Raw genomic sequence first — 27,767 nt, 5'->3', positions numbered from 1 at the left:
TCTGATCTCTCGAGACTGTTTACATGTCAATGCATGCAGCCATGTTCACCATGATGGACCACAGCTCCTCCAGAGACAGGTCAAGCCAACTGCCTCCTCAGTCCTCCCAGGGGCTCCATCAGCAACAAGCCATTTATTTGCACTTTGATCTGATCAATCACCCTCCCTTTTTACCTGCTATGTCAAAAAGTGAGAGAAAAACACTTCACCACCACCCACCGACCGCCGCCGAGGAGGAATCTCGCAAGACTCCAACAGGGGTGATACAAACGTGCCCCAACAAAGGGAGGGCCGGCCATCTTCTTCTAGTTGCCAGCTTGTTGCCATGGCTCAAGCCAGTTAACCACCACTCTCATCAACATGGAAGTACAGACAGACAGAGTTGCTCTTACAACGTACCATCAGTTCAATACAATTGACACCGCAACGTCCAAGTCCCTGTTTGTTCATGGGGTTGGCCAAGATGCCGCCGCTATCAATCCGCATCTGGTCAAACCAGCGGCACATTACATCCATGGTGTCTTCTCAGGGTCAAATCTGCTGACAAGGCCGGCATTCCCCTCCTTTCTCAGGTATCATCTGACGGCAAAGGAAGATCACGCCTCCTCGTCGCTGTCGTTTCCGAAGACGGAAGGGACCTTGGTGCCAATCTTTGGCTTCTTGCTCATGCTGCCAACAGGTGCCTGTCCATTGTTACAAGGAATGCTCAGTCATAATGATCTCACTGACTTAGCTTCTAAAGCATGATACATGTACAGTGAGTTTGACAGAAGACAAGCAGGAGACATATGTGGAGTTAGCAAACAGGAGCTAAAAGTAAGTTCATTTGTGGTCTGCACAAAGAAGACAGGGATAAGAGGCTAAAATATGACTATTTGAGAAACAGATCTCTTTTCTTTGCACAGCACAGAATTGCATATTCTTGCATGTAATTTCAAAAGCGCAACATTATTTGCAACATGTACATGTGGTAATCTTTTGGGATTCTTTGCACTGAAAAAAAAAATGCTGTTTCTGAAGCAGGAGCAGAACATGCTCATGCTCAGTTTAGAGTTACTAGAATGCAAGCACAATACCCTTTACTTCCATTAAGAGTCATATCAGCTGAACAAAATGTGGTGTTGATGTAAGAATTAAGATACCTTGGAAGGGGTCATTTTGGAGAAGCCAAACTTCAATGTTCGACGCTGATCCTGATTGCCCGGGGTCGGCAAGTTCTTTGACGTAGCTTGCTCTCCTGAGATATCTGGTTGTTCTTGCTTCTCTTTCTGCTGCTTCCTATGAGCATCTGCCCTGCGAGTTCCATTAAGGAAATTACAATTTTAACATAATTCAGTGCATTCCTCAGGAAAAACAAGCATTCATCGTGTTTTATTAATTGAGGACAAAGTACAGAATGCATACAGTTGGGCAAATTTTGCCAGCTCCTTCTCTTCTCGCTGCTGCTCACGTTTCTGCCTATCATCACGGTTGCCACTGCCGCCGCTTTGCATTTCTTTCATTTCCTTAAACCTCTGCAGAACCAGAACCATATAAAGTCTCGTGTTAGGAGGAAAAGGATACATAAGGTATCAACAGCAACAAAGATGCACATATGGCATAGGGTAGCAAAAAGTATCAGAAAATAAAAATCAGCGAGAGAGAAATTCAATAGAGCAAATGCATTACCTTCCTATGATTATGGTCATATGAGCTTAGATGACTCTCAAACTCATATGCCAGCTTGTATTGCTTATTACAGAGGCTGCAAAAGAACGTCTTCTGTATCTCCTTAACCTCACTGCGGATTTTCTGCTCACGTTCTGCTGTGACCTGGATTGTCATGATTCGCACCAAGCAGGGAAAAGAAGCCACCAAATAAAAAGTGCACAGGATGCTCAAAAATTCATGAGGGTTGATGCTACAACTCCATATCCAAATGGCACACCAGCATAGGTGCTATGCAGCGTCGACAATCAGATACCGGTTCTCACAGCTGAAGCATCAACCCGGAAGAATCTCAAACGAAAATACAGAAATTAGCACTCAGTGTGTGATTGCGCACCTCACGCTTCTTAATATGCTCTTCGGTCTCCTCAAGTTCAACATTTAATCTCTTTCTTTGTACATTGTCCTCAGCTGTGAAGAAGTCATCCTCCTCTTGCTTTCCCACTCCTAATTTTGCATCCCTGATACCAGCTTTTATTGGCTCCAGTATACCTGTATTGGAATAACGTAATGTGTTGTTGAGGTGCAGGAACTAGATGGCAATGCTAAATTGTAAAACGCCTTCGGAAGAACAAAATATCATCTCAGATGAAACTGTAGCATAAGTTTAGAACAAAAGATGATGCAGAAATAAAAGAAAATATTCAGATCTTCAGTAATATGAAGCACTAGATATACTATGGTTACCAAAGTTGGCGAGAAAACTACTGCAGATTAATATTCTTCAGGTTCTTTTAGAGTATAATAAAGCTATAGCGTGTGCTGTGAGCCTGTGATGGTGGTAGCATACTTATGTCCTTCAGAGCATTAAAAGAGACAGAGACTAAACTCTAATTGGAACTTGCTTTACGTTAAGGTTGTTATCATTTGTCAACAGCACTCGAATTCAGTCCAGGCAGCTCTCAAACAGTGCAACTGACTTGTACTAGTACTCCAATTCAAAGTCCAAGTGCACTCATTTGATACACCAGAACTTTATAGAAACACATACAAATGTACCAAACAACATTAACAACGATAAGTCCCAAGTTCCAATGGCATGGCCAGAGGCTCTGCACTTTCAGATCTATCAATATGGACTTTTTGTTCATTGCAGTATCCTCATCTTTGTTTCCTTTAGTTCCTCTCTCATTCTTCTGTCCGGTTCCAGGTTTGGTGATTGATTTGTTCTGAAGGCTTAGGAGGCAGAGAGCCTACATTGATGGGGTTTCACAGGGGTCAGCAAAGAGTTGGTGCACTTTCCATGGGGATCGATGACGACAAGGGATGCCACGCTCTCTGGGATGACATAAGCGCTTGCCACCAGCCGCAAACTCGCTTTCGTGCATGATTTGTTTTAAGCATCGTTGAGACTCAACGGGTCCAGAAGACTGCACACGGATGGCCCCTGCAACCTAGACCACTGGACCAACATGATGACACTAACCAATGGTTGATACTCCCTCCGTAAAGAAATATAAGAGCATTTAGATCACTACTTAACAATATAACCTAATCGTTTAGGTATGGTTGATCTAAACGCTCTTATATTTCTTTACAGAGGGAGTACTACACTTCGATCCTAGGATTGAAAATGTCAAATTGGCAAACTATATAGTAGTGTATGCATGGCAGCAATTGTGGACTACTATTGCATTGATGAATGATACCACCTTTCTCCAAACACAAAACTCTCGACACTTGCCCAAAAGCTTCCCTAGACAAGCTTAAAATTTAGCAAAACCACAGCTATGTGAACTAACATGGTGTCAGACAGCTAACAAAACCAGCACAATCGACATTATGCCGTAGGTCATGCAGCTGGGCTGCTGGGGTGTCAACAGCAGCCTCTGCTATGCCTTCGGCTACTGATTCTACTAATTATTGGCTCTAGCTGCATCGGGACAACGAAATGTATTGTTGAGGTGCAGGAACTAGAAGGCAATGCTAAATTGCGAGCCTTCTTCTTTGGTCAATGATGGTATGTCGTGGAAAAGAACAAAATAGCATCTCAGATGAAAAACTACAGCAGTGAGTTTAGAACAAAAGATGATGCAGGAACGAAAGAGAACGTTCAATTTTCGGTCATATGAGGTACTCCCTCCGATCGAAAATAAGTGTCACAGTTTTGAACTAAGGTTAGTTCAACCTTAGTTCAAAACTGCAACACTTATTATGGATCAGAGGGAGTACCAGATATGCTCCTGTTACCTGAGTCAAGGAGCAAGCTACTGCAGATTAATCCTCTCTGGATCTTCTAGAGTAGAACAAGGCATCAAATCTACAGTGTCTGCTGGGATGGTGGTAGCAGACTTCTATCCTTTATTGCATTATTAAAGGAGTCAGAGGCTAAATTCTAACCGAAACTTGTTGATTTACGCTAAGCTTGTTTTCATTTGTTAACAGCAGTCAAACAAGGCCACACAGCTCTTGAACAGGGCAACTGACTTCTATGGCAACAAGTGTGGACTACTGTGCTGATGAATGACAACCCCCCTATCTCCAAGCCCAAAACTCTCTGACACTTAGCTCGCCTAAACATGTCACTAGTCAGGCTTAAAATCCATGGAAACCACAACCAAGGAAATTAACATGGTGGCCGTCAGCAAACAAAAACCAGATCAATCGACATTACGCTGTCTGTCCTGCGGCTGCGGCATCAATAACAACCTCTGATATACGTCTTGGGTTGCTGATTCTACCAATTATTTCATCTTCAACTAATTACTAACCCATGAGCTTGAATACAACGACGATGGTGTCTGAAAGAAGGATGGTGATGGTTGACCAACACAAAACTACAGCAGGTTCAAATTCAATGACTGAAGCTGAATTCTAACAAAAACTTGTTGCTTTCACCTAAGTTTATTTTCATTTGTTAACAAGAGTCAGACTAGGCCACACAGCTCTCAAACAGGACAACCGGCTTCTATAGCAGCAAATGTGGACCGTTGCATTGACGAATGATAAACCCCCTTTCTCCAAACCAAAAACTCTCGACGCTTAGCTCACCTAAATGTGTTGTGTCCCTAGACAAGCTTAAAATCCAGCAAGACCCCAACCAAGACAAGCTTAAAATTAACATGGTGGTCAGTCAGTCAGCCAGCTAATAAAACCAGCACAATGGACATCACGCGACCCGTCCTGCAGCCGCGGCGTCGGCAGCGGCCTCTGCTACGTCCCCGGCTACTACTGATCGTCCTAATTGTGTCAATTGCAACTAATTACTAACCGATGAGGCAGAGTCTGAAACAGCCAGGGATGATGGCTGACAACAGTTGTGTCAATTGCAACTAATTACTAACCGATGAGGCAGAATCTAGAAGCAGGTGAGAGCAGAAAGAAAGAAAGAAAGAAAGAAAGAAGGACCTTGCTCGTTCTTGCCGAGGCCCTTGCCGGACTTCCATCCCATCTTCTGCAGCAGCCTGAAGCCGACGTTGGAGGAGGCGAGCCGGGTGTCGACCGAGGCCTGCTCCAGCCCCTCCGTGTCCAGGTTCTCCACCGGCCGGTGCCCCCTCGGCAGCCGGAACTCCACCTCCTCGTCCAGCCGGTCGTACCCTCCCCCGTACTCCTCATCCCCCGCCTCCTTCTTCCCAGAGGGCGGCGGGTTCTTGCTGCCGCCGCCGCTGCCGATGCCGCCGTGGCCGGGCCTCTCCTGCGCAGCACGAGTCAGATCTGCAGCGCGAGTCGGTCAGAGGAAAGCAAAGCACTCACCATGGCTCGCTAGGGTTTTCGCCGGAGCCGGCGCCGGCGACGAGGGTGTGGGGGGATTGGGGTTTGACGATGGGCTCTCTCCTCTACCCTCACCCTCTACGTAGAACTAAACAAGTCCTGATGGGCCGTGCTGGGCTCAGCCCAGTCTCGTCTTGGAATTGGGTCCGGTTTGGGTTGTGAACGACCCGGCCCGCGTGTAAAACGGTTAAACCCTCGGCTGGCTCCGTCTCCCCATCCCGGACTCGGCGACTCCAATGGCGCAGCCGCCGCCGCCGCAGACGACGCCGGTGACGGCGGTGATACCGCGGGAGGCGTGGGAGGGCTGCAGCGTGCTCCTCGACATCAACGACGGCGACCGCCTCGCCTTCTTCCGCCTCACCCCCGGCGCGTCCGTACCCCCTTCCCTTACCCTCTTTATTAGCTCCCTGCTCCGAAACCCTAGCTAGCTGCCCACGCTGACGTGTTTGGTGTGGTTGGCGCAGGACGGTGAAGATAGGGGACAGGAGCTGCTCGCTGCAGCCGCTGCTCGGCCGCCCCTTCGGCTCCCTCTTCCGCGTCGGCCCCGACGGCCTCCTCCCCTGCTCCGCCGCCGCCGCCGCCGCGCCGTCCCAAGGCAAGGATGGCAATGTTGTCCCTTCCAGCTCATTCATGTACTCATTCAAACATGCTCTGCTATTTTGCCTTAGTAATAACAATGGCTGGAATGGTACAGATGATAGGCCACGGGACGGTGGCCGGCCGCAGGACGAGACGAGGGACAATAGGTCCCTGGTCGACAACAACACCGCGCAGACGCTGTCCAGCGAGGACATCGAGGCGATGAAGCGGTGAGGATTCCATCCAACCGTTTTCCACGTGTCCTGGTTGAGCAGGATGCTTATTTGTCTGCTCTATGTGTTAATGAGATTTTGACATCACGTGCGACTTTAATAGGGAGGGTGCGAGCGGTGATGCGATCGTGGAGGCCTTGATAGCGAACAGCTCCACATTTGGAAATAAGACGGTGTTCTCACAGGTTGGTATCAGTTACTTGTTGTCTGGTTTGGTACCTTCATGTTTTCTTTGGAGGATGATGAGGGCTGATTTGGGTTGATTGTTTTGGCTGCAGGAGAAATACAAGCTGAAGAAACAAAAGAAATATGCGCCTAAAGTGCTCTTGCGACGCCCCTCTACCCGAAGGTATCTCATGCCGCCCCTTTTGCAGCAGCTTAACTATCACATACCTTTTGAAAGCGAATACTGTCAAACCTGTTGTGCTGTATGAGTCATGAGTGTGACAATCACGTATGTGACCATATGTAGTGTTTATATGACTATACAAAAGATACGTCTTCTGATGAGCCCTTTCTAGTGGATGTCTGGTCCAAAGTAGTGAACCAATATCTCTGAACTCTGAAGTACCTTCTTAACTGAAGTTTGAAGATTCTTGTACTGTTGTATGAATGAAGTAGGAGAAGTAGGAAAAAAATTCATTGATTAATTTATAATTTCGTACAACAATTGATGAAAGCACATCTAGCATATAGACTGTTGCTCTCTATTTCCACATCACCGCCATCTCTCTATGGCAGTAATCCAGTCTGTTGTGCTTAATTTTACATAGCCCAGCCAACCTTAGGTCACACCAACTTCTACCGGGTAGTGGGCTACAATGTACAATTTGAAGGCATTTGAATACACGCTTCCTCTGTGTTTTTCATCAAGAGATGCAAGAGACATAATGATTTTATATGCTATCATCATTCATCAATACAGCCGAATGTGTGCTTCTTAATCTGAATATGACATGGAACATGGTGTATCAATTGATAAAGTGCGTAGAGAGGGAAAATAAGAAGAAGACTAAAATGAAATGTTTCTGAACTTGTTGCCTGTGGAATTTGAGTCGCACAGCTGCTCTTTTGAATATTTTTGTATCCTCTGTTTCATTAAAAGTGCTGGTATAGGGTATTCAGAACAAGAAATAACTTGTGGCTGCATAAAAGCCGCAATGCAAATTAATTTGTTAAGTTGGTATATGGATATGTTGTTGGTTGGGATGGGGATGGGAGGGTTTTAATTTTCTCTTAATAGAGCATGTAAGTTTTCCAGCTTTTGACTTGAAAGGTTACCGGGTGAACTGGATTTAACTCTGTTATTTGGAAAGTTGCCATAATTTGAATAATTTTGTTATAACTTATATTTGCAAGTGTTTGACACTTGAACAAATTATTGCCTTCTAAATTATGCTCATTGGATTTAGAAGTGGAAGGTGTGCAAAATTATCTAATATTTTTGCTCCCGTTTATGCTACAGCATTTGTGAGACATATTTCAAGAAGTATCCAGCTCGAATAGGGTAATTAATTCCCTTTCATTACTTTGTGGAGCCAATCTATTCTTTTCCTTTTCATCATCATAGTCAATTTCTTGATCTTGTTTCCTAGAAACAACGGAAGTGTATAGCTATAGCACTTAGTTACATAACACTGTCTTTTCTGTGTTCCTCAGGTTTATGCGAGTTGATACGCTCTCCCTCTTGTTGTCAATGGCAAATGTTGGTGCATATTCAGATGTGCTTGCCGTTGATATGGTTGGGGGTTTAGTTGTTGGAGCTGTAGCTGAACGCTTAGGAGGTAAATTATGCTTGTGCATCGCCATTTTAATGCATATGTTAGTTTACAATCAATATTGATTGCCTCTGTTATTTCTATTATAGGTACAGGATATGTTTGTAGCACATATCTTGGATCAGCGCCCAGCTCTATAGACATAATAAGAATGTATAATTTGGACAGCGAGATGACCAGCAGGTAAATCCAATTTTTGAGCACTATATGGCTTCTCATTTAAGGAGATAGTCAGTTAGAGAACCTTTGGAAAGCAAGCAGGAGTATAAATTCATACATTAATCTGAAACATACTCCCTCCATAAACTAATATAAGAGCATTTAGATCACTACATTAGTTATCTAAACGCTTTTATATTAGTTTACAGAGGGAGTACTTTTTACCCTTAAAGTGGCTATAAGACCATACTAAGAATGTTGGTAGATGCATTATTTACAGTTTCAGATAATATGCAGTATGTACATGTACCTACGGATGAGCACCTTAATCAATTCTTATCATTATGTGTTATATCTTGAATCGTCATCTATTACTTTTATCAGTATGTACATGTAACTGTATGAAGCTCCATTCAGGATTTTCCAGGCACCACTTAGCGACCTGTGCTCCTTGAAAAGTTCTGGCAATGCTCCTGGTAGCGTTCAAGGTGATGCGGTCGAACCTAGTGGAGTACCAGACGAGAGTCTTCAGTCATCCCTGGAAAAACCATCTGATACAGAAGTATCAGATGGGAATGCGCAGTCAACGACAGCGCAGCCAATTGTTATAGGGGCCCCTGAGCCTGCAACGGATGAGCACCTTAATCAAGGTGACATCCCAATTGATATAGAGGCCCCTGAGCCTGCGGATGAGCACCTTAATCAAGGTGGCATTTCTATGCCGGGTAAGCAGTGATCAATCTATTACGAAGAACTTTCCATGAGAGTGTGATGTTCGATCTACTGATGCTATCTTGATCTGTAGATTGCAAAGGAAGTAATGGCAATTCAATAGCTCCCAAAGCACCGAGAGCAGGAAAAGCACCCTCACCGGAGAGGATGAAATATTGGGGAGAACATGGCTTTAGCAGGTAACGTGAAATATACTCCATCAGTAGAAAACAACTGCCGTATGCGTCTAAATATTTTCATTAATATACTGGTCTTGTGTTCATGTAGTTTGATTGTTGCTGCTCCGGGACATGAGGTGGAGAGTGTGGTTGCTGATTTGCTTCCACTCTTGTCTTATTCAGCCCCATTTGCCATTTATCACCAGTATCTTCAGGTAAATCATTGTTCTTTACAATTGATACAGATGCCAAAATGTTTGTCTTGCGGCATTTCTGCAGATCACTTTCCTTTATAGATTGAATTTTCTTTAAAAATAAGTCCTGTCGCTTCCCTGAAAAATTAGCTTATATGTGTTAAATTGACCTTTTCTTTGTTTTATCCTGATTTCTGTTTGCTCATTTTGTGAAGTGTGGTTTTGCTGTTACTTATCTTTTGTTTTCTGGTGTCTACATGCAGCCTCTTGCGACTTGCATGCATAGTTTGCAAGTATCAAAAATGGCTATTGGGTTACAGATTACTGAACCCTGGCTTCGAGAGTATCAGGTCAGTACGCTAGGCATTTTCTTCTTGTTTTTATAAGCCTGATTAATAATACCTCTTGCCAGTAAGGAATGTAGAGTAATAAAATGTTTGAAGGTCCATATATGGATACCTGTCTGAAGCCTAAATTACCAAAGTGTGGCTGTTTATAAACCAATTTTGTTGCCACCCTACTTGAGTACTTATAACTGCTGGGTTGTGTGGTGTGTGATGAGTAACAAAATTGGTTTACAAATGCAACAAAATTGGTCTGTGACTTGCAAATGCTACTTATAAATTCAATTAAGGGTCTGTGACTAGTGTCGCTAATTATGCAGGTAAAAACCAGAAACTGTGCTGATTTCCTTGTTTTTTTCAATCTCCCTTACTTCTGGATGCAGGTCCTTCCATCGCGCAGCCACCCACACATGCAGATGAACGCGTTTGGTGGGTATATCTTGAGTGGCATCCGGGTACACAAGCCAGACCCGTCGGGAGCACGAGTGCAAGAGAAGTCATCTGGCGCAACGGAGAGCATGCTTGTCTCGTTGTAACTTCTTTTGTCTACGGTTTGCGTTGCGGCCTAGCTAGGTCTGAGGAGTATACTTATAAACAAGTATGTCTTGCATCCTTCCCCTGTGGGAAGGACATGTAACATATGTCTGCCGGCATTCGCCTGTGTTGTAACTGTGGTCGATTCACATCCCAGTTTTGATTAATTCACTCTCGTACCAGTGGAACATTGATATTGCCATGGACACGGTTTTACACACCGTCCGTTTACCGCTTTCTCTAAGAATTTACCACCATGAATGATGAACCATACCTAGTGACTTTGCCTAGCCAACATGTGCTTGTTGTCTGAAGAAAATTGACCCGTTTTGCTGTTCATCAGAGTCAACCCTCTTTGAATGAGAAAACGAATTTGGAAAAACAATGTGAAGCACACATTTAGTTACTCTGCAAAAGCATATTTCAATGTTATAAAAGCTTTGGTAGTAAGATTTGGACCTTTTTTTTTTTCCAGTGGACAAGGTTTGGGATTTTGGTACTAGAACTCAAATATCTGAAATTTCAAAAACTATTCAGAATTATTTTGAGATTTCTTATTAAATTTTGAGGGGGAAAATCTGCTATATTTGAATTTGATTTAAAGCGTGTCAAAAGTTTTGATATCAATTTTCTTTTGATACCCACTGAAACTACCGAAAATGAAATGGTGAACTCTTCCTTTTTGTAGCTTTGACAACATTTGGGTTAAGACTTGAAGCCCGTGGAAATTATCCCGCCACTGCGAACTCTTGCCTAGCATAAATCTATGCCACATTGGCTCAAAAACTACATGTGGGTGTGAATATCTGGCGTTATATATTTGAGGGTTATCGCTCTGCTAAGAATCTGGAGGTGAAAAGGATCCTCTCCTGAATTTTGTCGCAAGTACTACATGTTTTTTTCTGCATACTGCTGATGCTAAGCAGAGAACACATTCTGATAATTGATGCTAAGTAGTTGGTGAAGGATTTCATGCTAGTTAGAGCTGACAAACATAGTAACACTTCAGTGTAACTACAAGGAAAGGTGCCCCTTGCTGTGCCGTCACGACCCGAGAAGTAAATATGGATGCTGATAGAATGTTTCATCAGATGATGACAATGATAATTTATACTCCCTCCGTTCCTAAATAATTGTCTTTCTAGAGATTTCAACAAGTGACTACATACGGAGCAAAATGAGTGAATCTACACTCTAAAACATGTCTACATACATCTGTATGTTGTAGTCCATTTGAGATGGCTAGAAAGACAATTATTTGGGAGCGGAGGGAGTATGTAGCATGTCTAAGATGTTTCATCACTTCAAAAGAGAAACTTCATTGTGTTTGTGTACAAAATCACAAATTTAACCGCTGCTACCAAGTCTGGAGCACAAGACCATGCAGTTGACGGCAAAGAAAAGAAGCTCATATATTTGACGAGATCACAAAATGTTGATGCATAAAATGCAGTAAATGGTGCTCCTCTCCTCTCTATCTTGGGCCCTAATTTGGCGATGATCTACAGGATTTCCGGAACACAACTGGAGGTCATGGCTTCAAGCAAGCCAGATGAGATCAGCAGCATTCTTCTGCTGAGAAGAACAAGTAGCAGCAAAGGAGTGACAAGAGTCCCAACTAGTTGAGAAAACTAAATTACTCTCAGATCACACCTAGCAGCTAGGTGAATTCAGAGGATGGCCGCGACAGAAAATATATAGCGAATTAAGGGTACGCGTTCACGCCAGCCAGGACATGGCGGCCGGGATTTACCCCAAGTACAGGAAGTTGAGCTCCAGGGCTATCATGTCGATCTGGCGTTTTGTACCCATTACAACCAGTGAAAGGTAACTTCTTTGTTGAGCTAGTGAAAGGTAGATTTTATACTTCTACTAATGTAAAAGTTGGTGAACAAGGAGACAGTAAAAGTAATTCAAATAGTGGCAGCTCTAGTCTTCAGAGCCGTTGGATGCATGATCAAGGGTGTGGCAGTGTGTCGGAACTCCGTGGAAAGCGGTGGTATGTTGCTGTTAGATTTGATGAAGATAACCGCCGGGTGTCGATTTCTTCAGATAACAACATGGGAAGTGTCGATTTCTTCAGAAGAAGATGCAGTCTGGTTCCTAACAAGGTGTGTAAGTAATTGGCAGTGTTCTGCTGGAGCTGCAGTTCTTGGCGAGAACCGTGAGTAAAAAACCTTCTCAAATAACTCACAGCTGCAAAATTCAACCAGCCATTCGGTCAGCTGATTATTCATAGCGTCCCTCTACACAGAGCAGACATACATAGCCTCCTTCTTACCTTTGCGGTGTCATTTTTTCGTGATGAAAGGCTGTCAGCTGCGCATTGATGAAATGATAATCTCGCTTTGCTTGTTTGCCATTATGGCCTGCGCAGATGAGTTGTTTGTTAGTTAGTACAAAAGACCATCCCTCCGTGTGATTAGAACGAAGCATATCTGAATATTTAGACCTGACCTTGATAGTCTATTTGCACAATGCAGCAGCAGCAGCAGCACGAGGATACCTTCGAAAACATCATATGCAGCAGCAGCTTAAGAATGTGCTTTGGGGGATGCTATTGGCAATGGCTGCAGCAATTCCACAGCGCTTAAGATGGATTTGGCACACTGCATCAGAGAAAGAATAGAATAAGGGGCAAGGTATCAAAGATGTCACAAGGAATAGTTGACAGTTAAAACTTAACACTGCATCCGCCGAACACCACCAATCTCCTGTGGCTATTGCACTGGAAGAAGACTGCCAACCACACCTTCCCCCGAACTCAATCTGTTGCTTCCAAGGAGATTGATCTACAAAATGGAGCAAACATCATAACTGAGATTAGCTACCGACAGTACATGCATGTCTGACTGAAAAAGGTAAAATTATACCAGGGCAAGGTACTTACAGTCCCATAACTAGATAGGCAGGTTTCGCATGTAAATAGTTGGGGGCACCAAGTAAATCCCCGGCATTAATCGACATCCTGATTCACTGTTAATAAAGGTAATTTACATAATAATGTTATACTGAGATGGAACAAACTAGTGTTATTTATAAATAGGCTGCGATTATGCACCTTAGTGCCATAGTGGAATTTTACAATTTCAAAATTGCACATGCCCTGCAATGCATTACCATGAGACTGTTACTACTGCTTATGATCTGAACTGGCTCCACAAGTGCATTTGATATGCTATGCCGGTCACTCTTCTGAAGGTCCTATATGCCATTAAATTTCATTAAACAACAGCAGTTAAGACAGATGCAAGAATACCTGTAGACTGAATTGAAAAACTGCAAACCTATCAGTTGCAAGTATACCTGGATGGCAAAACAGCAAACATGATCAGCAGCAACACACTGACAATTCATTGTTTTCCATAACTATACCAAGATGATTCTTTGATCCCTAAAACTGAACATTTTCCAGGCACACCTTCAGTCTTCATGAGTTTTGGACAAAATGTAAACACAAGTGGCTTGAAAGCCCACCAAACAAACATAAGAACACCTGAACAACAAGCCAACAGAAACTAGAAATGCAAGAACACCTGGTAGTGACAGCAACATAGCAGTATATGAAAAGAAAAAATCACCTTAATATCAGCAGCTTGACCCGAAGTCTCATTTATTCCATACTGATGTCCTACTGCTATTTTGATTGTGACACCCAAAATAGGGAAGTAGACTGCCACGTCTTGATGAATGATAATAACCCAAACTTAAATGCAAGATATGAAGAAGCCTATACGATCGAACGAACACCTTCACAGAGAACCAAAAAAATGGTAATCACATTTTTTGTTGGTAATTACATATAGAAAAAAAATAAGGCTTGCAGAAGGCATTGGCTGCTAATAATGTCGATTTTATCGACTTGTGGAATGACAAGGGGCATTGAGAAACAAATCTTAAATACTTTCACTACCGTTGAGAAGAAAATGGAAATCTGATATTACAGGAGTAAAAGTGCATTTTTTTGCTGCGAGTTTAAGTGGAAGTGTATATAATTGATATTGATGTGAGCACCCCGAATGAAGGTTCCTGCAGCTAATTTGCATGTAATGGCTCTGCCTGAAAATTAGAACCAAGAGGGATCCCAGATCAGAAATGTGTTGTTCCTACTTTGCATCAAAGAAAGGTGCTGAGAAGTCTCAATCAGAAAGGTATTTTGGGTGCACCCCCATGTGCTTAATCCCCATCTTATTTTCTGCTTCTCCTCTCACATCTACTTTGCTTCAACCAAATTATCTCTTCTATCTAATTTCTGGTTGCTAGATAGATCAACTTCTCCACCAAAAATCCCCAAATATTGCTGTTATTAGTGTGTAGTAAAAGATCAGGGCAATCAGCACACGTTGTGTCTTATCAGATATAGTACAGCAGGAGTAAAGTTCCAGTTTAGATGTACTTACCAGATCTAAGTAGACGAAAGGAAGACCACAGCCACAAGGCCCTTGTGTCATGCATGTGTTTGAATGGGAAGGGAAGAGCGCTACAAGGCTAGAAGAATGTACAAGGGAACTCCATGGCATTGTCCTGCATAGTGGATGGGAACAAACGCAATGTTATTAAGCAAGCACGATTGCAGGAAAAGGGCAAAGTGGAAAACCACAAGAAATGATGTTTGTGTTACCTTGGATCAGAGTATATGGACTCTTGGGATGGTTCCCTCCAACCCCCTGCACTGCTGTTTTAGCTCCTCGCTGCATTTGTAGACATCTAGCATTTCCAGCGAATCCGGGAGGCCATCGTTGGGCAAGGACAAGATGGCTGGACAGAGGTTGACTGATAATATCTTGAGGCTGGTAAGGTTACGCAGCCCTGCAGGGAGTTGTTGAAGGTCCTTGAAATTCCAAAACACTAGTTTCTGGAGGGAGGAGAAGAGTTGAAGGGCGTCCTCCTGCTCCTTGATGAACCGCTCCATCCCTTCACACCAATCCCCCCGAAGTTGCAGCTTGGTGAGGGAGGAAGAGAGGAATCTGCAGATGGGTGCAGCAAGAAGTCCTGCTATGTCATCTGTCCAGAGCTCATGCAGTGTGGATGAAACATGCTGTGTCTGCTGCTCTTCACCTCCCTCAGCATCCTTCAAAGCCCGTCCAGAATTAGGATCCCAATCAGCAAAGAATCTAGGGCTGCCAGCGACTTTTAATTCATTGAGCTGGCCCCCAGTAGTAAGGAGAGACTGCAAGCCCTGACATTTCAGATCCTCTCCACAACTAAGCAATTGTAATGTGGTGAGAGAGGAGAGGTTTGAGAGGGGCTCCAGTGTCCCCATGCCTTTCACATCCGAGAGTTTCAGGAACTGCAGGGAGGAAGGTAAAAGGTGATGGGAAAACGAGAAGGTGGATAGAAACTTTGGGGACCACCGTATTGTTAATCTTTTGAGGGATCGCAAGGCTTGGAGCCATCCTCCTCCACCAGGAACAAGAGTTGGCGGGTCCACCAGGACCAGCTCTGAGCAGCTACTGAAGTCCAATTCCTGTAGTGAGTCACACAGATGAGCTGGGAAGAGCAGCACCCCATCATCGTGTTCCTCTGCTGCTGCTGCTGCTGTTATTTCACCTCCCCCCATCTCTGATGCTTCTGATGTTGTTTGTTGCACATCCACCCCCACTACCAGCTTTTTTATGTGTTTACAATTCGATATCTCCAAATTGGAGAGCTTTGGGAGGTGGGGGAGGAGCTCTGTCAATTCCTTCCCACTATTACCATTTAAGTCGTTGATCTTGATATACTCAACAGGGAGTTGCCATTCCACATCACTCTGACCTCCTCCTGGTGGTCCAACTAGACCAACTGAATCTTGTACAATCAATGTCCTCAGCGAGGTTAGCATCAGAAGGTGCTTCAACCCCAGAGGTGGGCACCTCTCGAGTGTCAGCTTCTCTGTAACTGTTTCTTTATCAAAAACCAGCACTTGGTCTAAGCTAAGAAGATCACTCTCTCCGGTAATTTTCAACTCTGCTCCACCGGATGATTTCGAGTATGCAAACTCCTTTAGCATCTTTACACATTTCATCGTGACAGAATGCAGCCTTTCGATCCGGGAGATGTGAATCACTGGCAAGAATTCGGGGCAGTCGCTTACCTCAAGCTCTTGTAGCTTAGGGAACCAATCTGGGGAAACAATGTGGTTTGAGAAAGGCAACCCCAACAGTTTTGGGCACTTCCTAATGACCAGAACTTGCAAAAGAGGGAACATATGAGCATCCGGTGGCAACAAGTCTCCACCTGTGTAAACCCATTTTTCAAAACTTCCAAGGCCAATGAGTATAAGCTTTGTTAGCATGCAAAAGCTTTTCACTATGATAAACTCCTTCAGTCTGTCAATATCCTCAAAACATAATTCACGAAGATCCCACGCCTTCCCTAAAGAAGGGAAAACTTCCCAAGAAACATCATCCAGAAAAAGAGATTGTAGAGCTTCAACAGCGAACTCATCACCCAGCCATGTTGGACAAGAAGGACCTCCATGCCCTCTAATGCACAACACTTGAAGATCTCCATGAGGTTGAAGGCTCTCAAGAACCGCTGCTTCCACACCAGGCTCAAGACTAGATCGATTACTGTCCCAGTCCAATGTTAACCTCCTCAAGTATCTTTTCTCCATCAATTTTGCTTGAGCTGCTTCTTCTTTTGTATGAATTCTCTCCAGGTTATAGATGACAAGCTCCCTGAGCTTGCTTAAATGCTCTAGTTGCTTTGGTTCAAATCCTTCACTTTTTTTATTGACTCGAAATACCTTCAACTCTTCTAAGAGTTTAAGTTTTCCCACATTATAAATATCTGAATGAAGCTCACTTCTGGCATGAATATGGCACAGTTTTGCAAGATTGCTCATGTCTCTGGGCAAATCAGAACTCCCACACCATTGCTCAAGATCTAGAACCCTTAAATGGTAAAATTTAGAGATGTTGAGTGGTAAATGCATCTCTCTGTCACATGTCCCTAGACATAGGCATCGTAGGTGGACAAGTCTTGAAAAGTTATGTATCATGGACTCCATGGGATACGTCATGTCAAGCAAATAAAGAACGTGAAGAGTATTTGCTTCCCAAAGAAAATCACCAAAGATCTTGGCAAAACTTCCATCCATTTTACCAAATACCATCAATGTGTGCAAATGTTCAACATTCAATTTTGTCTTCAGTTCTTCCAATTCACTTCTTAATTTTTCACCTGACACTGCATCATATTTTCCTAAGTCATGTGTGCTTATAGACAAGTGTTGGGTGGTTGGCTGAATTTCCACTGATCCAACATTAGGGAGACGTAAACAAAGACAATCATGCGATGCAACCTTCACTGCCAAATCATGTAATAGGTCATGCATAACATACCGCTGATCACCATCAGTTTCCTCTTCCCTGAAAAATCCATAATTGACTAACTCATTTAAATTGCTCAAACCTATATCTTCAAATGTTTGATTTTGATCACTAGGTATCAAAATATCTAGTCCAATCCACAGGCTGATGAGATCATAGCTATTCATATACATATCTTCAGGAATTAATGCAGAATAGGAAAAACATTGCTGCAGATGGAAAGGGAGAAAGTCATAGCTAAGCCTCAAGGCAGACATAATTCCATCGGTTTGCTTTTCCCATTCTTTACTTTTGAGGACCCTTTTCCAATGATACAAACTATGTTCTTTACTCAGTAATCTACCAACAGTCTTTGCTGCAAGAGGGGAGCCCTTTAGTTTTTCCATTATCTTATCTCCGGTCTCGAGAAGAAATTGTTTGTCCCTTGGATATTGCCCATCATCAAAGACAAATGCAAGAAATAACTTGTTAAACTCTTCGTGCTCTAAACCATTCAATTCTTTTGGACAGTCAGTTGTTTTAACTTGCTCTGCTATGTTTTTAAGCCGAGTTGTGACTAGAATCATGGAACCCTTTTCTTGCGATTGACCGAGTGTCAACAATAGTTTTTTCCAGTCATCCCCGTTACTAATCTGCCATATATCATCCAATACAAGTAAGAACGTTTTACATTTTAATCTTTGTTCAATCAGCTCTTCAGTTGTGCTACACTTTTTTTCACTTTCAACTGCAGGGGTATATCTTTTAATCTCTTCTAGCACCTTATCCAGATTGAAATTGAATGACACACATATCCAAATCTTGACTGAAAAATGATTCTGCACTTGTTGGTTGTTATATATGTATTGTATGAGAGTTGTCTTTCCCATTCCCCCGGGACCAACAACTGGAAGCACGGTTAGACCCTTGTCACAATATTGACCCTTGGTGATATCATGTATGATGCTATTCATGACATGGTCTCTCCCATACAGCTTTGGCTCTGTACTCTTAGCTCGGGTGATGGGACGACTCTGGGCAATGTCTAGGACAATTCTAGGGCCACAACCCTGTAGAATCTTGTTAACCTCATTGCGCATAAGCTGCAATTTTTCTGTGACGGCCTTCATCTTTTGAGAGAAATCAACCCTATTAAACTCGAGCTCTGGGGTATCTTGTGCATTGTCACGATCGTCATCACCAAAAGGTGGACGTGGGGAAGATGAAGAAGGGAGGAGTTTACTCAGCTTGGGCAGGCATCCGCTGACCTCACTTTTAGCGCCTGGCGACAATGAGGAGCTGCCGCATGACCTCTGTTGGCGCTTAGCATGCTGCCAAGGGCAACAGCTGACCATTTTGCCAACAGCTTTGGCGGTGTGGCGAGCATTGAAGGCGAGGTCGTGGACGCCACCCTTGCCGTGCTGGTCGGCAGCATCGTCCGTGTTGTGGAGCTTGTCGTGGATGCGGAAGTAGTCCAGCTCGTCCAGTAAGTCTTCAGCATTGTGCGCCAAATCCTGCAGCTTCTGCAGCAGCGTCTCCATGGCGGGCCCACCAAGCTCCTTGAGGGCAGCTTGCTCGAGTGTGGCCTTCACGAGCAGCAGTTCCATGCTGAGGGCCTCGACGTTAGGACCAAAGTTCCTGGCGGCTGCCCAAGCCCCCAGCACGCCATCTGCAACGGGGGCCAGCGCCTTGCCCACAACCCATTGCGCCGTGCTGAGGGCGGCGTACATCGTCTGATGGGTGTGCGTGCCTGCACCTGCATCGATCCGCGATTGATTATCCGTCAGCAACCAAATGTGATTAATCCTGGCTGCTGGTAGCTGCAAACTGAAGGAGAGGAGTAGGTAACGCGCACGTTGATGAGGTCCGGTGTTGGATTTCGCCTGCCCAGGCCCTAGCTTAGCTGCAAAAGGGCTGCCTCAGGTTGCTGCACTTAACTCATCACTTAACAGCCAGTCCTGATGATCTCATTGCAGGAGGACTGGAACAGCTTACATATCCAGGAACCAATCCAATGTGATTTTAGATAAATCTTGGTTGCTGGTAGCCGCAAATCAAAGGCCTAGCTAGCTGCAAAAGCTTTCCCTTGTTGATTGTCTTGGGTTGAGCCGCTGCACGAACACGAAACAAAAGTAAATACTAAGTCAAAAGAGCTGTTGGAACTCTGTTTTTCGTTTGTAGGTGTTCATCTTGCGCCAGGACACGAATCAAAATCAATCCTAATGTTAGATCGAATGGACAAAAAAAAGAAGTAAATCCTAGAGGAGATGGTGCTTGTAAAGGCTAGCTCGAAATGGAAAAGTTGAAAAAAAAAGAGGAGACGTACGAGGCTGTCCGCCGGTGATGTACGCTGCCAGGGCGGTGACCGGTGCCGCTGCGACCTGCGGATGAGGGTTGTGTTGGGTTCAGTCAGAGAGAGAGAGGGAGGGAGAGAGACGGCTAGGGTTGTGTTGCGTACCTGCTGCTATGCGCGGCGGCAGGACGGTGTGGCTGGTCCAGATCCGGGAGCCGTGGTGCGTGGTGACGGGAAGAGTGCGGGAGGCGACGGAGCTTCGGGCAGGGTATGAGGCGGCGGGCGGTGCGCTGCGCTGCGCTGCCGGCCGGCGAGGCGGAGATGAGGACAGTTGCCGGGGAGTGGAGAGCAGAGCAGAGCAGTGGAGTGAGAGTAAGAAATAGAGAGTGAGTGGTTGGTGTAATAAGTGCTGGAATGGATCTGGACGCACACAATAAGTTCTGTATCAATATTTTTGCTTGACTTGACCTGCCAAAGCCTTTGCTTAATGTTTTGTTTTTCATCCTCACCATATACTTATACTCGTAGCATGGTACTCCCTCTGTAAACAAATATAAAAGCGTTTAGATCACTATTTTAGTGATTTGAAGGAGCAATGACTTTTTTCATAGCATCGACAAGCCGAGCAGGGCATTCATCGCGGCCAAAGTCCGAACAATCCCCAAGACCGCGGGATCAGGATTTGAAGAGGTGGAAACCGGGGCGCAATGTACGACATCGACGACACTTTCTCCTAGGCTTCTCCCTCCAGTCCGGCCAGATCTTGCAAACCACTTGCCGATCTAATCGACAAGAGTGCAGCTCTGCTTCCGGCGGTAGATCACTTTTTCCGTAGGATATTTTTGCTCTCTCCATATGTTTGGCGCTGCGAGTTTTGTTTTCAAATTTGAATGGTCGGTCAAGTCTAGTAGCTACTACCTCTATACAAAAATACGAGACGTTTTTACGGTTGGGAGAGAGTAGTAGTAGTGATTGGCCGCGCAAAAAGGGCAGAGCGTGGTGGTGTAAAAAGAAGCGCTCAAAGCGATCTGATCTGATTCGGATGGGACATGACGCACTGTTGTTGTTGTTGTTGGGTGGTAATAATTGGGAGAGCTTGATGGACTTGACATTTTCCAAAAGTCTTACAGTAGCTTACTATAGATAGATGAATAGGTTTTTTTGTTTTTGGGGCACTATATATTGATCTTGCACATTTTCGGTGAGATAATATATACAGGGAGGTTCACAAGCTGGCATGCGAGGATGCATGGAGCCCAAGCGAGTCGATCACGCGAAGGCAAGAAGCATTATTAATTTGAGTTGAGCTCTAGTGTAGTATTTATTTACAGAGGGAGTATGTGTTCATTTTCCACAATTTGCTTTCAAGAATTAATAGATCCATGCATGGATGGACAAATAAAAAAGGTAGGTGCGTTTAGTACTAGCAAGAAGAATGAATGTATATATTGAGCTCGCTCGCAGCAGGTTTTTATCTCTGGCCTCTGTAGACGCGACGCGGTTCGGCGGTTGTGCTTTGGCCTGTAGAGCATCTAGAGTGCTGCAGAGTGTATGTGTGTGCAGCAGCACTATACTAGTTTAGTTTGTGATGAACACAAGCAAGCAAAGCAAGGCAAACTTGTTAGAGGAAACGGGACGTCGGTGATTGTAAATTCAGTGCGTAGAGGGTCCTCTCCAGGAGTGTCTGTCTGGCAACCACTCTGCTCGAGATAGATAGATAGATACTCCCTCCGTCGAAAATACTTGTCATCAAAATGAACAAAAATGAATGTATCTAGAACTAAAATACATCTAGATACATCCCTTTTATTCATTTGGTGACAAGTATTTCTGGACGGAGGGAGTAGATAGATAGATAGCTAGGTTGCGATGCCGGTGGAAACGAAGGTCACGGGAATAAGCACAAACACATGGCGGGCGGGCAGGCGGATGAGAGCTGACCTGACCCTGTGGCATAGCAGTGCGCTTCCTTCCACTTCCAGCGGACGGAGCAGAGGTCGGGCTGGGGACCACGCCGGCAGGCGAGCAGAGCGCATCCCCGTCCTTGCCCGCCGGTCGCCGTCGCCGCCGTCTGCTGTTGGACTCATCCATCATCGGGGAGCAGACAAGGAATGGTGGCCCACTCCGGTGAGCCTGTAATTGCCGCAGGGCCCGCCCGGTGGGCTTCTGTTTTTTTTTTTTGGTTTTTTTTTTGACGTGGGGCTTCTGTTTTGTTTATGCGTCACAACGTGAATCTTGTTTATGTGAAAGATATTTTTAGAAACTTTTGTCAACATTCTTTAATGTTCTATTGAAAGAAAATATTAGCATTATGTACATACTTCCTCCGTCCGGAATTACTTTCGCAAAAATGGATGTATCTAAACGTATTTTTGTTCTAGATACATCCATTTTTATCTATTTCTGTGACAAGTAATTCAAGACAGAGAGAGTACAAAAACTTTTTAAAAATTCTAAACATTTTCAAACACCCTGAACATTTTCCAACGGGGCCTAGCGCCTTCTCCACCACCCATTGTGCCATGCCGAGGGCAGCCTCAGCCATCCCCTGGCCGGACACAGGGATGAACGATTGTGCAACACCTGCATTGAGGAATCAAAATAAATTTGTTGGTAAATAGGCTGCTAGCTGGAAGCTGCAAATGAAAGGCGAGGAGTGTATGTATAGCACCTACGTTAGCGCAAGCACGCCGGTGATGGGGTGCCGCCTGCCTGCCTTCCTTCCTGCCGGTGACGGATCCCTCTGCCTGGTACCTAGCTGCTGTAAATGGGGGATTGAGTTGCAGCACAGCACAGCACAGCACAGCAGGCCAGGGATGGGTACCTGTTGAGAATTTCCAATCACAAGACAAGTATAAATGCAGTGCAGGCATCAGGCCAAGAATTTACAATCACAAGAGAAATTTAATTACGGCACGGAGAGGGAGAGTGGGGAAACATGCATAAACGGAGAATAATCGTTTTCTTTCTGTGTGTGGTGAACCAAACTCAGGCATTAATCCTATGGTGCCACAGAGAGGGGAGGGGGATCAGACCTGCTGCTGTGCGTCGGAGGTCTGCCGTGCCGGTGATGGATGCTGCCTGCCTGCCTTCTGCCGGTGCCGCCTACCTAGCTGCAAATGGGGGTTGAGAGAGTCACACCCGGGACAGTACAGGAATGGAGGCACTGAAACAGAGTACGAAATATGAGAGAGAGAGAGAGAGAGAGAGAGAGAGAGAGAGAGAGAGAGAGAGAGGCAACTGACCTGCTGGTGTCCGGTTCAGATCCGGGCGGGAGCCACCGTCGCCGTGGTGAGAGGGCGAGATGACCCGAGTTGCGTCGACCGCGGAAGGCAGAGGGGGCTGCGTTCCCGGACGGAAAGGCGGAGGTGAAGGGCAGCAGGGGCGGGCAGTGGAGAGCAGAGCAGAGGAGCGCCGGCAGTGGAGAAGACAGACAGCTGACAGCACAACCAGCTCGGCAGAGTGAGTGAGTGGAAGACTGAGTACTACTTTCTATCCGGTTAATCTAGTCTAGACTTAATTTGCATGCTATGTATGGATGATTTGTGCTATTTTCTATCCGAACTTTGATGAATAAAGTTTGTACTCGAATATGAGAATGTACATGTAAGCTATTGATGTGTTAAAGTTTTCTATGTATGAAAAAACATGTCACTGAATTTGTGCTCGAATAAAGTTTCCAATGCTACAATTATTATGACATATAACTGGCATGTTATTGGTTGAAGTTAAATCAGAAAATATGAAAATGTCATGTAAGCTATTGATGTGTTAAGCCAAGGTGTAGTAAGTAAAAGCTGTGTGACATGTACACATTGATCTATATAAACAAGAGAAATAAGTGTATCTCTAAATATGAGCTTCTTACTTTACTTACTATGATCGTATGATGTTTCTGAATCTGTATTGGTAATCAGCAGGTACGGTTACAAGTCATCAACTGAAGTAAGCAAATTAAGCGCGCATCCCGTGAGAGGCAAAAACCAAGAGTAAAAACAAGACTAGGCAGCGGGTCTCACGCTGGTGGCGTTGTGGTCTTCAAGGCGCTGGCTGGCACAAGGACAAGCCATGTGAATGAGCTTGGTAAGCGAGTGTTAATTAATCAGCGATTTAACAAAGCTAACGTGGTACATTCGATTCGTGAGGCCAAGGCTCTGGTCGACAGTTGTTCTACTACCATGTAGTCTATGTCTATGAGATTTTACCATTCCATTGAAAACAGAGTAGAGAAAACACCGGGCATCCAGTCGACCTGTGCCGCTATGCCTGGTGAATGGGGTCATTTAGATTGAGGTTTCTACTGATATACTAGTGATATTGAACTGAAGGAGCCTCAGTTGTGGCGCCCCTGAACAAGTGATCAAGCTCAGGCCAGTGACCTGCTTGAGCCAAAGATGCGTATGCCCATCTATACGTTGCTCCGACCGGATCTGATCAACAAAACTAATCGCTCCCATCCCATCCCTTGAAGCAAATCCAAGAGTAAAGACAAGGCTGCGCGCTGGTCTCAAGGCAACTGCCGGTGCAAGGACATGCCAGCATGTGAACGAGCTTGGTAAGCTGAGTGTTAAAAGACAGGCACCAGGGAGGCATCTAGCGCCTAGACTCGAGTTTGATCATATTATAGTACTTGAATTGGCTCCCATAGGTCCCAGCTTTATTCCCTTCAAGCTCAGGCTCGTCTCTTGAATCTTGATGTATGGTGGCCATTACTACTGAATTTTTGGGGGCGCGCCGAGAGACAGACAGTAGGACAGATGCAATTCCACTGAAGACAAGCGCACAAGGACATGCCATGTGAAGGAGCTTGGTAAGCGAGTGGTAAAGGCCACTGGGCGGTAGCACCTAGACCCAAGTTGATGATATTATACTTGAATTGACAGTAGGCAGCCGCGCAAAGCCAAAAGTAGTTCTCTTCTGCAGTAGTAATAATCAGGCTACTAGCAGCACTTCTTGTCCCACGGATTAGAAAAACAAAAAGGGACAAGGGGCTGTCAGCAGCTACAAATAACTAGTACTAAATAGTACTAAAATATACTCTTGTCATCCCAGAATATACTGATGCATTTTGATACATTAGGCCAAGGCTCTGATCAAGAGTAGTTGTACTAACATGTAATTATCTATGAGATTTTACCATTCCACAAAAAAACAGAGTAGAGAGAGCAGCATGCAGAGTCAAGTTTGAGAGTGCTAACGACACTGGACATGGATACATTCGAGCTGTGCAGCAATGCCTGGAGTGGAGTTGATACGAGAGAGGGTGGGATCAAGAGAGACCAGGATCACATTTGGTTTGGCTCCTTTAGTATCGAGGTCTCTATTGATATACTAGTGCTAGTGAACTGAAGGAGCCTCAGTTGTGGTGGCCCTGAAGAAGTGATCCGCTTGAGCCAAAGATGTGTATGTCCATCTACACATTGCTCCCACAGATCTGATCAACTAAACTAATTCCAAATCCAAGAGGAAGACTAGGCTCCGGGTCTGGCGCTGGTGGTGTTGCGGTCTTCAAGGCGATGGCCGGCACAAGGACATGCCAGCATGTGAACGAGCTTGGTAAGCTGAGTGTTAAAAATACGCACATTGGGGGCCAGCGCCTAGACTCAGGTTGATCATATTATACTTGAATTGGTTCCCACAAGGGCCAACTTTATTCGCTTCAGCTAAAGCTCAAGCTCGCCTCTTGATGTGTGGCGTCCATTAGTTAATTTCACTGATGCAAACAGGCGTGCGTGCACGCGGTCGGCAACTGAGCCTGAGTGGTTGGTTGGCCTGAAGCTAGCTAGGTGGCGGTGGAAGGAAGCTGGTGCTGGTGGGAATAAACACAAGCACCTTCAGGGCAGGGCGCGGGCACAACACATGAGAACTGACCTGTTGAGGTGAGTGGCGCTTGCTTCCAGTTCCAGTTCCAGCGGACGGAGGAGAGGGCATGCCGGCCGGGGAGCGGAGCATCTTCAAGTCGTCGTTGCCCGCCGTTGGACGTCTCCTCGCCGTCGCCGCCGTGGTCGGAATGCTGGGTAGAGCAGGGGAGGAGGGAATGCTGGGTGGGTGGCTTGGTCGAAGGTGGGCCCGGCTACACGACTAGTATCCTCTGCTCTTTTCATCTCGAGCTCATCTGCTCCCTGCTGAATAGTAAAATCCGAAAAAATAGTAAAAAAATCTGAATTTTTTTTTCTGATAACCATTGATGAAAGTTTTAACATCCTGCAAATTTTCGTTATGAAATAACATTTGTGAAGGTCTGGACAAAAAAACAAAATCGATGCTTCAAAATGCTTCCAACAATAGTATTTTCAGAGTATCGACTTTTTTTTTGCGCATACCTACACCCACTTTAATAAAATAAAATAAACAAACTTTAATAAAGTAAATAAAAATAGCAACAGTAAGTAGAAACAAAATAAAATAAAAAAAAGCAAAAATGAAAGAATTTTCATAAAATAAATAAAAAAGCAAAAAAGAAAAGAAAATAAATAAGTAGAAACAAAATAAACTTTAATAAATAAGTAAAAACAAAGAATTTCCAAAACATTAAAAGAAAAAAGATTTTTCATAAAGAAATTTTTTCTGTTAAAACTTTGATAGAAAAAGAATTATCATAAAGAATTTTTTGTTAGAAACTAAAATGCCAAAATATGTTTTTGAATATAATGATAAAATACAATAATATTAAATAGCATGAAAAAGAATCACTCAATAATCTATTTTTATAGTAAAGTTATTTAAAAACTAGTGGTTCACACAAATTTAAAAAAATTAAATTTAAACTATTCAAATTGGAAAACAAATGGCACTAACAGAAAGTTTATAATTTTTATTACCTAAAAGCAAAAAGAATTATATGAAAAACTAGTAAGTATTTTGCTGTAAGTATAAACAAAATAAAATAAATAAAGCAAATAAGAAAACAAAAAAATTAAAAAAAGTGCCACCTGCTAGGCCACCACGGCCTGAATACGACTAGAAACCCAACCATGGGCCAGGATTCAGGCCCGCAGTAGGCCCAGTAGGCCCACATGCACTGCGTGAGAAAGATTAGGCATGTAAGCCAGCATTGGAGAGGAGCTCAAGAGGGCAGCGGCAGTGGGGTTTATAAACCACTCCGAGCCCTTCTCAACTAGCGAGGTGGGACTAAAATTTTGGGCCGCGACGCAGGCAGCACCAGGCCTTTGGTCCCGGTTAGTGGCACCAACCGGGACTAAAGGGTAGCATGGGTCCCGGTTCGTCACACCAACCGGGACCAATGCCCCCCCTTTAGTCCCGGTTGATGCCACGAACCGGGACCAATACTCTGTGTATATAAGCAGGACTTGTAAATTTTTCAGTTGCATCGACCATTTGCACCCTGACGGCGCCGCGACCACATCGACGCCGCCAGGCTGCCGGACTGCGCCGTCGCCTCCCCGAGCACAGCCCCGACGCCCTCGTCATGCGTGCCCTCAAGCCCGCCGCTGGCCTCCTCCTTGTCGCCGAAGCTCGCCCCCGGCGCCATCGCCGCGCCACCCCTGCCCCGACACCGTCGCCGTCATCGTCGCCTGGTGCGCTGTCCCTGTCCCGACAACGTCGCCGCTGCCGCGCGCGCCGCCCCTGCCCTGACACCGTCACCGTCGTCGCGCGCGCCGCCCCTTCCCCGACCCCGTCGTCGTCGCCCCGACCACACGCCGCCGCCTTCGGTCCGGCCGTCGGCCTTCCTCTCATTTTTTTGCATATATATGATGTTTTTTTAGATTATATGTATATGTGTGATTATATGTATGTGTGTATATATGATTATATGTCCTGTTTTTTTTCCAGATTTTTTGTTCATATAAATGATGGCTTGTTTTTGCAATATTATAAAAATGTATATATGTATATGTTCTCTGTGTATATATGTTCATATATGCAAAAGTTAGATTTTTAGAAAAGTTTCATCTATGTATGTTCTCTGATTTAGTGCATTTTAGGTTAGTTTCATTTTTAGAAAAGTTTTGTATATTTAAGAAGAAGGAAGAAGGAAGAGAAGGAAGAAGAAAGAAGAAGAAAAAGTGTTTTATATATGCAAAAGTTA

The 27,767-nt window shown here is 44.5% G+C and overlaps 3 protein-coding genes and 1 long non-coding RNA gene across 8 annotated transcripts; 1 reads left to right on the top strand and 3 right to left on the bottom strand.

Annotated features, from left to right (window-relative positions):
• Window positions 1-261: 261 nt before the first annotated feature.
• Window positions 262-5,512, bottom strand: LOC119347709 (G patch domain-containing protein 8-like). Its single transcript, XM_037616287.1, has 7 exons — window positions 5,401-5,512; window positions 5,056-5,341; window positions 2,045-2,199; window positions 1,669-1,812; window positions 1,405-1,514; window positions 1,143-1,293; window positions 262-683 (listed from the first exon to the last, which is right to left on the bottom strand). The coding sequence occupies exons 1-7, from the start codon at window positions 5,401-5,403 to the stop codon at window positions 597-599; spliced, it is 936 nt and encodes a 311-aa protein (XP_037472184.1). The 5' UTR covers window positions 5,404-5,512; the 3' UTR covers window positions 262-596.
• A 105-nt stretch (window positions 5,513-5,617) lies between these two features.
• LOC119347715 (tRNA (adenine(58)-N(1))-methyltransferase non-catalytic subunit trm6-like) lies at window positions 5,618-10,348 on the top strand. Its single transcript, XM_037616295.1, has 13 exons — window positions 5,618-5,788; window positions 5,883-6,013; window positions 6,113-6,227; window positions 6,334-6,415; window positions 6,509-6,579; window positions 7,696-7,737; window positions 7,890-8,014; window positions 8,098-8,191; window positions 8,585-8,892; window positions 8,973-9,078; window positions 9,167-9,272; window positions 9,515-9,601; window positions 9,979-10,348. The coding sequence occupies exons 1-13, from the start codon at window positions 5,655-5,657 to the stop codon at window positions 10,129-10,131; spliced, it is 1,554 nt and encodes a 517-aa protein (XP_037472192.1). The 5' UTR covers window positions 5,618-5,654; the 3' UTR covers window positions 10,132-10,348.
• Window positions 10,349-11,827: 1,479 nt separating this feature from the next.
• On the bottom strand, window positions 11,828-20,018 carry LOC119347713 (putative disease resistance protein RGA4). 5 transcript variants are annotated; one of them, XM_037616294.1, is made up of 13 exons: window positions 19,883-20,018; window positions 19,751-19,805; window positions 19,280-19,535; window positions 14,751-19,180; window positions 14,530-14,653; window positions 13,711-13,879; window positions 13,436-13,625; window positions 13,191-13,333; window positions 13,020-13,105; window positions 12,816-12,921; window positions 12,587-12,738; window positions 12,411-12,498; window positions 11,828-12,325 (listed from the first exon to the last, which is right to left on the bottom strand). In XM_037616294.1, the coding sequence occupies exon 4, from the start codon at window positions 19,152-19,154 to the stop codon at window positions 14,757-14,759; it is 4,398 nt and encodes a 1,465-aa protein (XP_037472191.1). In that variant the 5' UTR covers window positions 19,155-19,180; window positions 19,280-19,535; window positions 19,751-19,805; window positions 19,883-20,018; the 3' UTR covers window positions 11,828-12,325; window positions 12,411-12,498; window positions 12,587-12,738; window positions 12,816-12,921; window positions 13,020-13,105; window positions 13,191-13,333; window positions 13,436-13,625; window positions 13,711-13,879; window positions 14,530-14,653; window positions 14,751-14,756. The 5 variants fall into 5 exon arrangements, with proteins under 5 accessions (XP_037472191.1, XP_037472187.1, XP_037472190.1 ...); XM_037616290.1 differs by having other exon boundaries at window positions 13,250-13,333; XM_037616293.1 differs by having other exon boundaries at window positions 13,250-13,333; window positions 13,436-13,593.
• Window positions 20,019-22,019: 2,001 nt separating this feature from the next.
• Window positions 22,020-25,728, bottom strand: LOC119347716. The gene is made up of 5 exons (XR_005168514.1): window positions 25,589-25,728; window positions 22,963-23,154; window positions 22,753-22,830; window positions 22,393-22,541; window positions 22,020-22,300 (listed from the first exon to the last, which is right to left on the bottom strand). It is a non-coding gene; the product is annotated as an uncharacterized LOC119347716 (long non-coding RNA).
• Between the last annotated feature and the right edge of the window lie 2,039 nt (window positions 25,729-27,767).

This window comes from Triticum dicoccoides, unplaced genomic scaffold (assembly GCF_002162155.2).
Source record: "Triticum dicoccoides isolate Atlit2015 ecotype Zavitan unplaced genomic scaffold, WEW_v2.0 scaffold74033, whole genome shotgun sequence".
NCBI lineage: Eukaryota > Viridiplantae > Streptophyta > Magnoliopsida > Poales > Poaceae > Triticum > Triticum dicoccoides.
Note: the sequence above shows the minus strand (reverse complement) of the source record. Positions and strands in the feature narration are given on the sequence as shown.

What these genes read in the sequence shown, in the direction of transcription:
- LOC119347709 (XM_037616287.1), bottom strand. An exon ending in ATGACCATAATCATAGGAAG is followed by an intron (nt 1,515 to 1,668) that starts GTAATGCATTTG and finishes CTGGTTCTGCAG; the next exon opens with AGGTTTAAGGAAATGAAAGA. An exon ending in CCAAAATGACCCCTTCCAAG is followed by an intron (nt 684 to 1,142) that starts GTATCTTAATTC and finishes AACAATGGACAG; the next exon opens with GCACCTGTTGGCAGCATGAG.
- LOC119347715 (XM_037616295.1), top strand. Translation starts at nt 5,655, where the DNA reads ATGGCGCAGCCGCCGCCGCCGCAGACGACGCCGGTGACGGCGGTGATA. An exon ending in TTCCGCCTCACCCCCGGCGC is followed by an intron (nt 5,789 to 5,882) that starts GTCCGTACCCCC and finishes TGGTTGGCGCAG; the next exon opens with GACGGTGAAGATAGGGGACA. An exon ending in GACAGCGAGATGACCAGCAG is followed by an intron (nt 8,192 to 8,584) that starts GTAAATCCAATT and finishes AGCTCCATTCAG; the next exon opens with GATTTTCCAGGCACCACTTA.
- LOC119347713 (XM_037616291.1), bottom strand. Translation starts at nt 19,154, where the DNA reads ATGTACGCCGCCCTCAGCACGGCGCAATGGGTTGTGGGCAAGGCGCTG.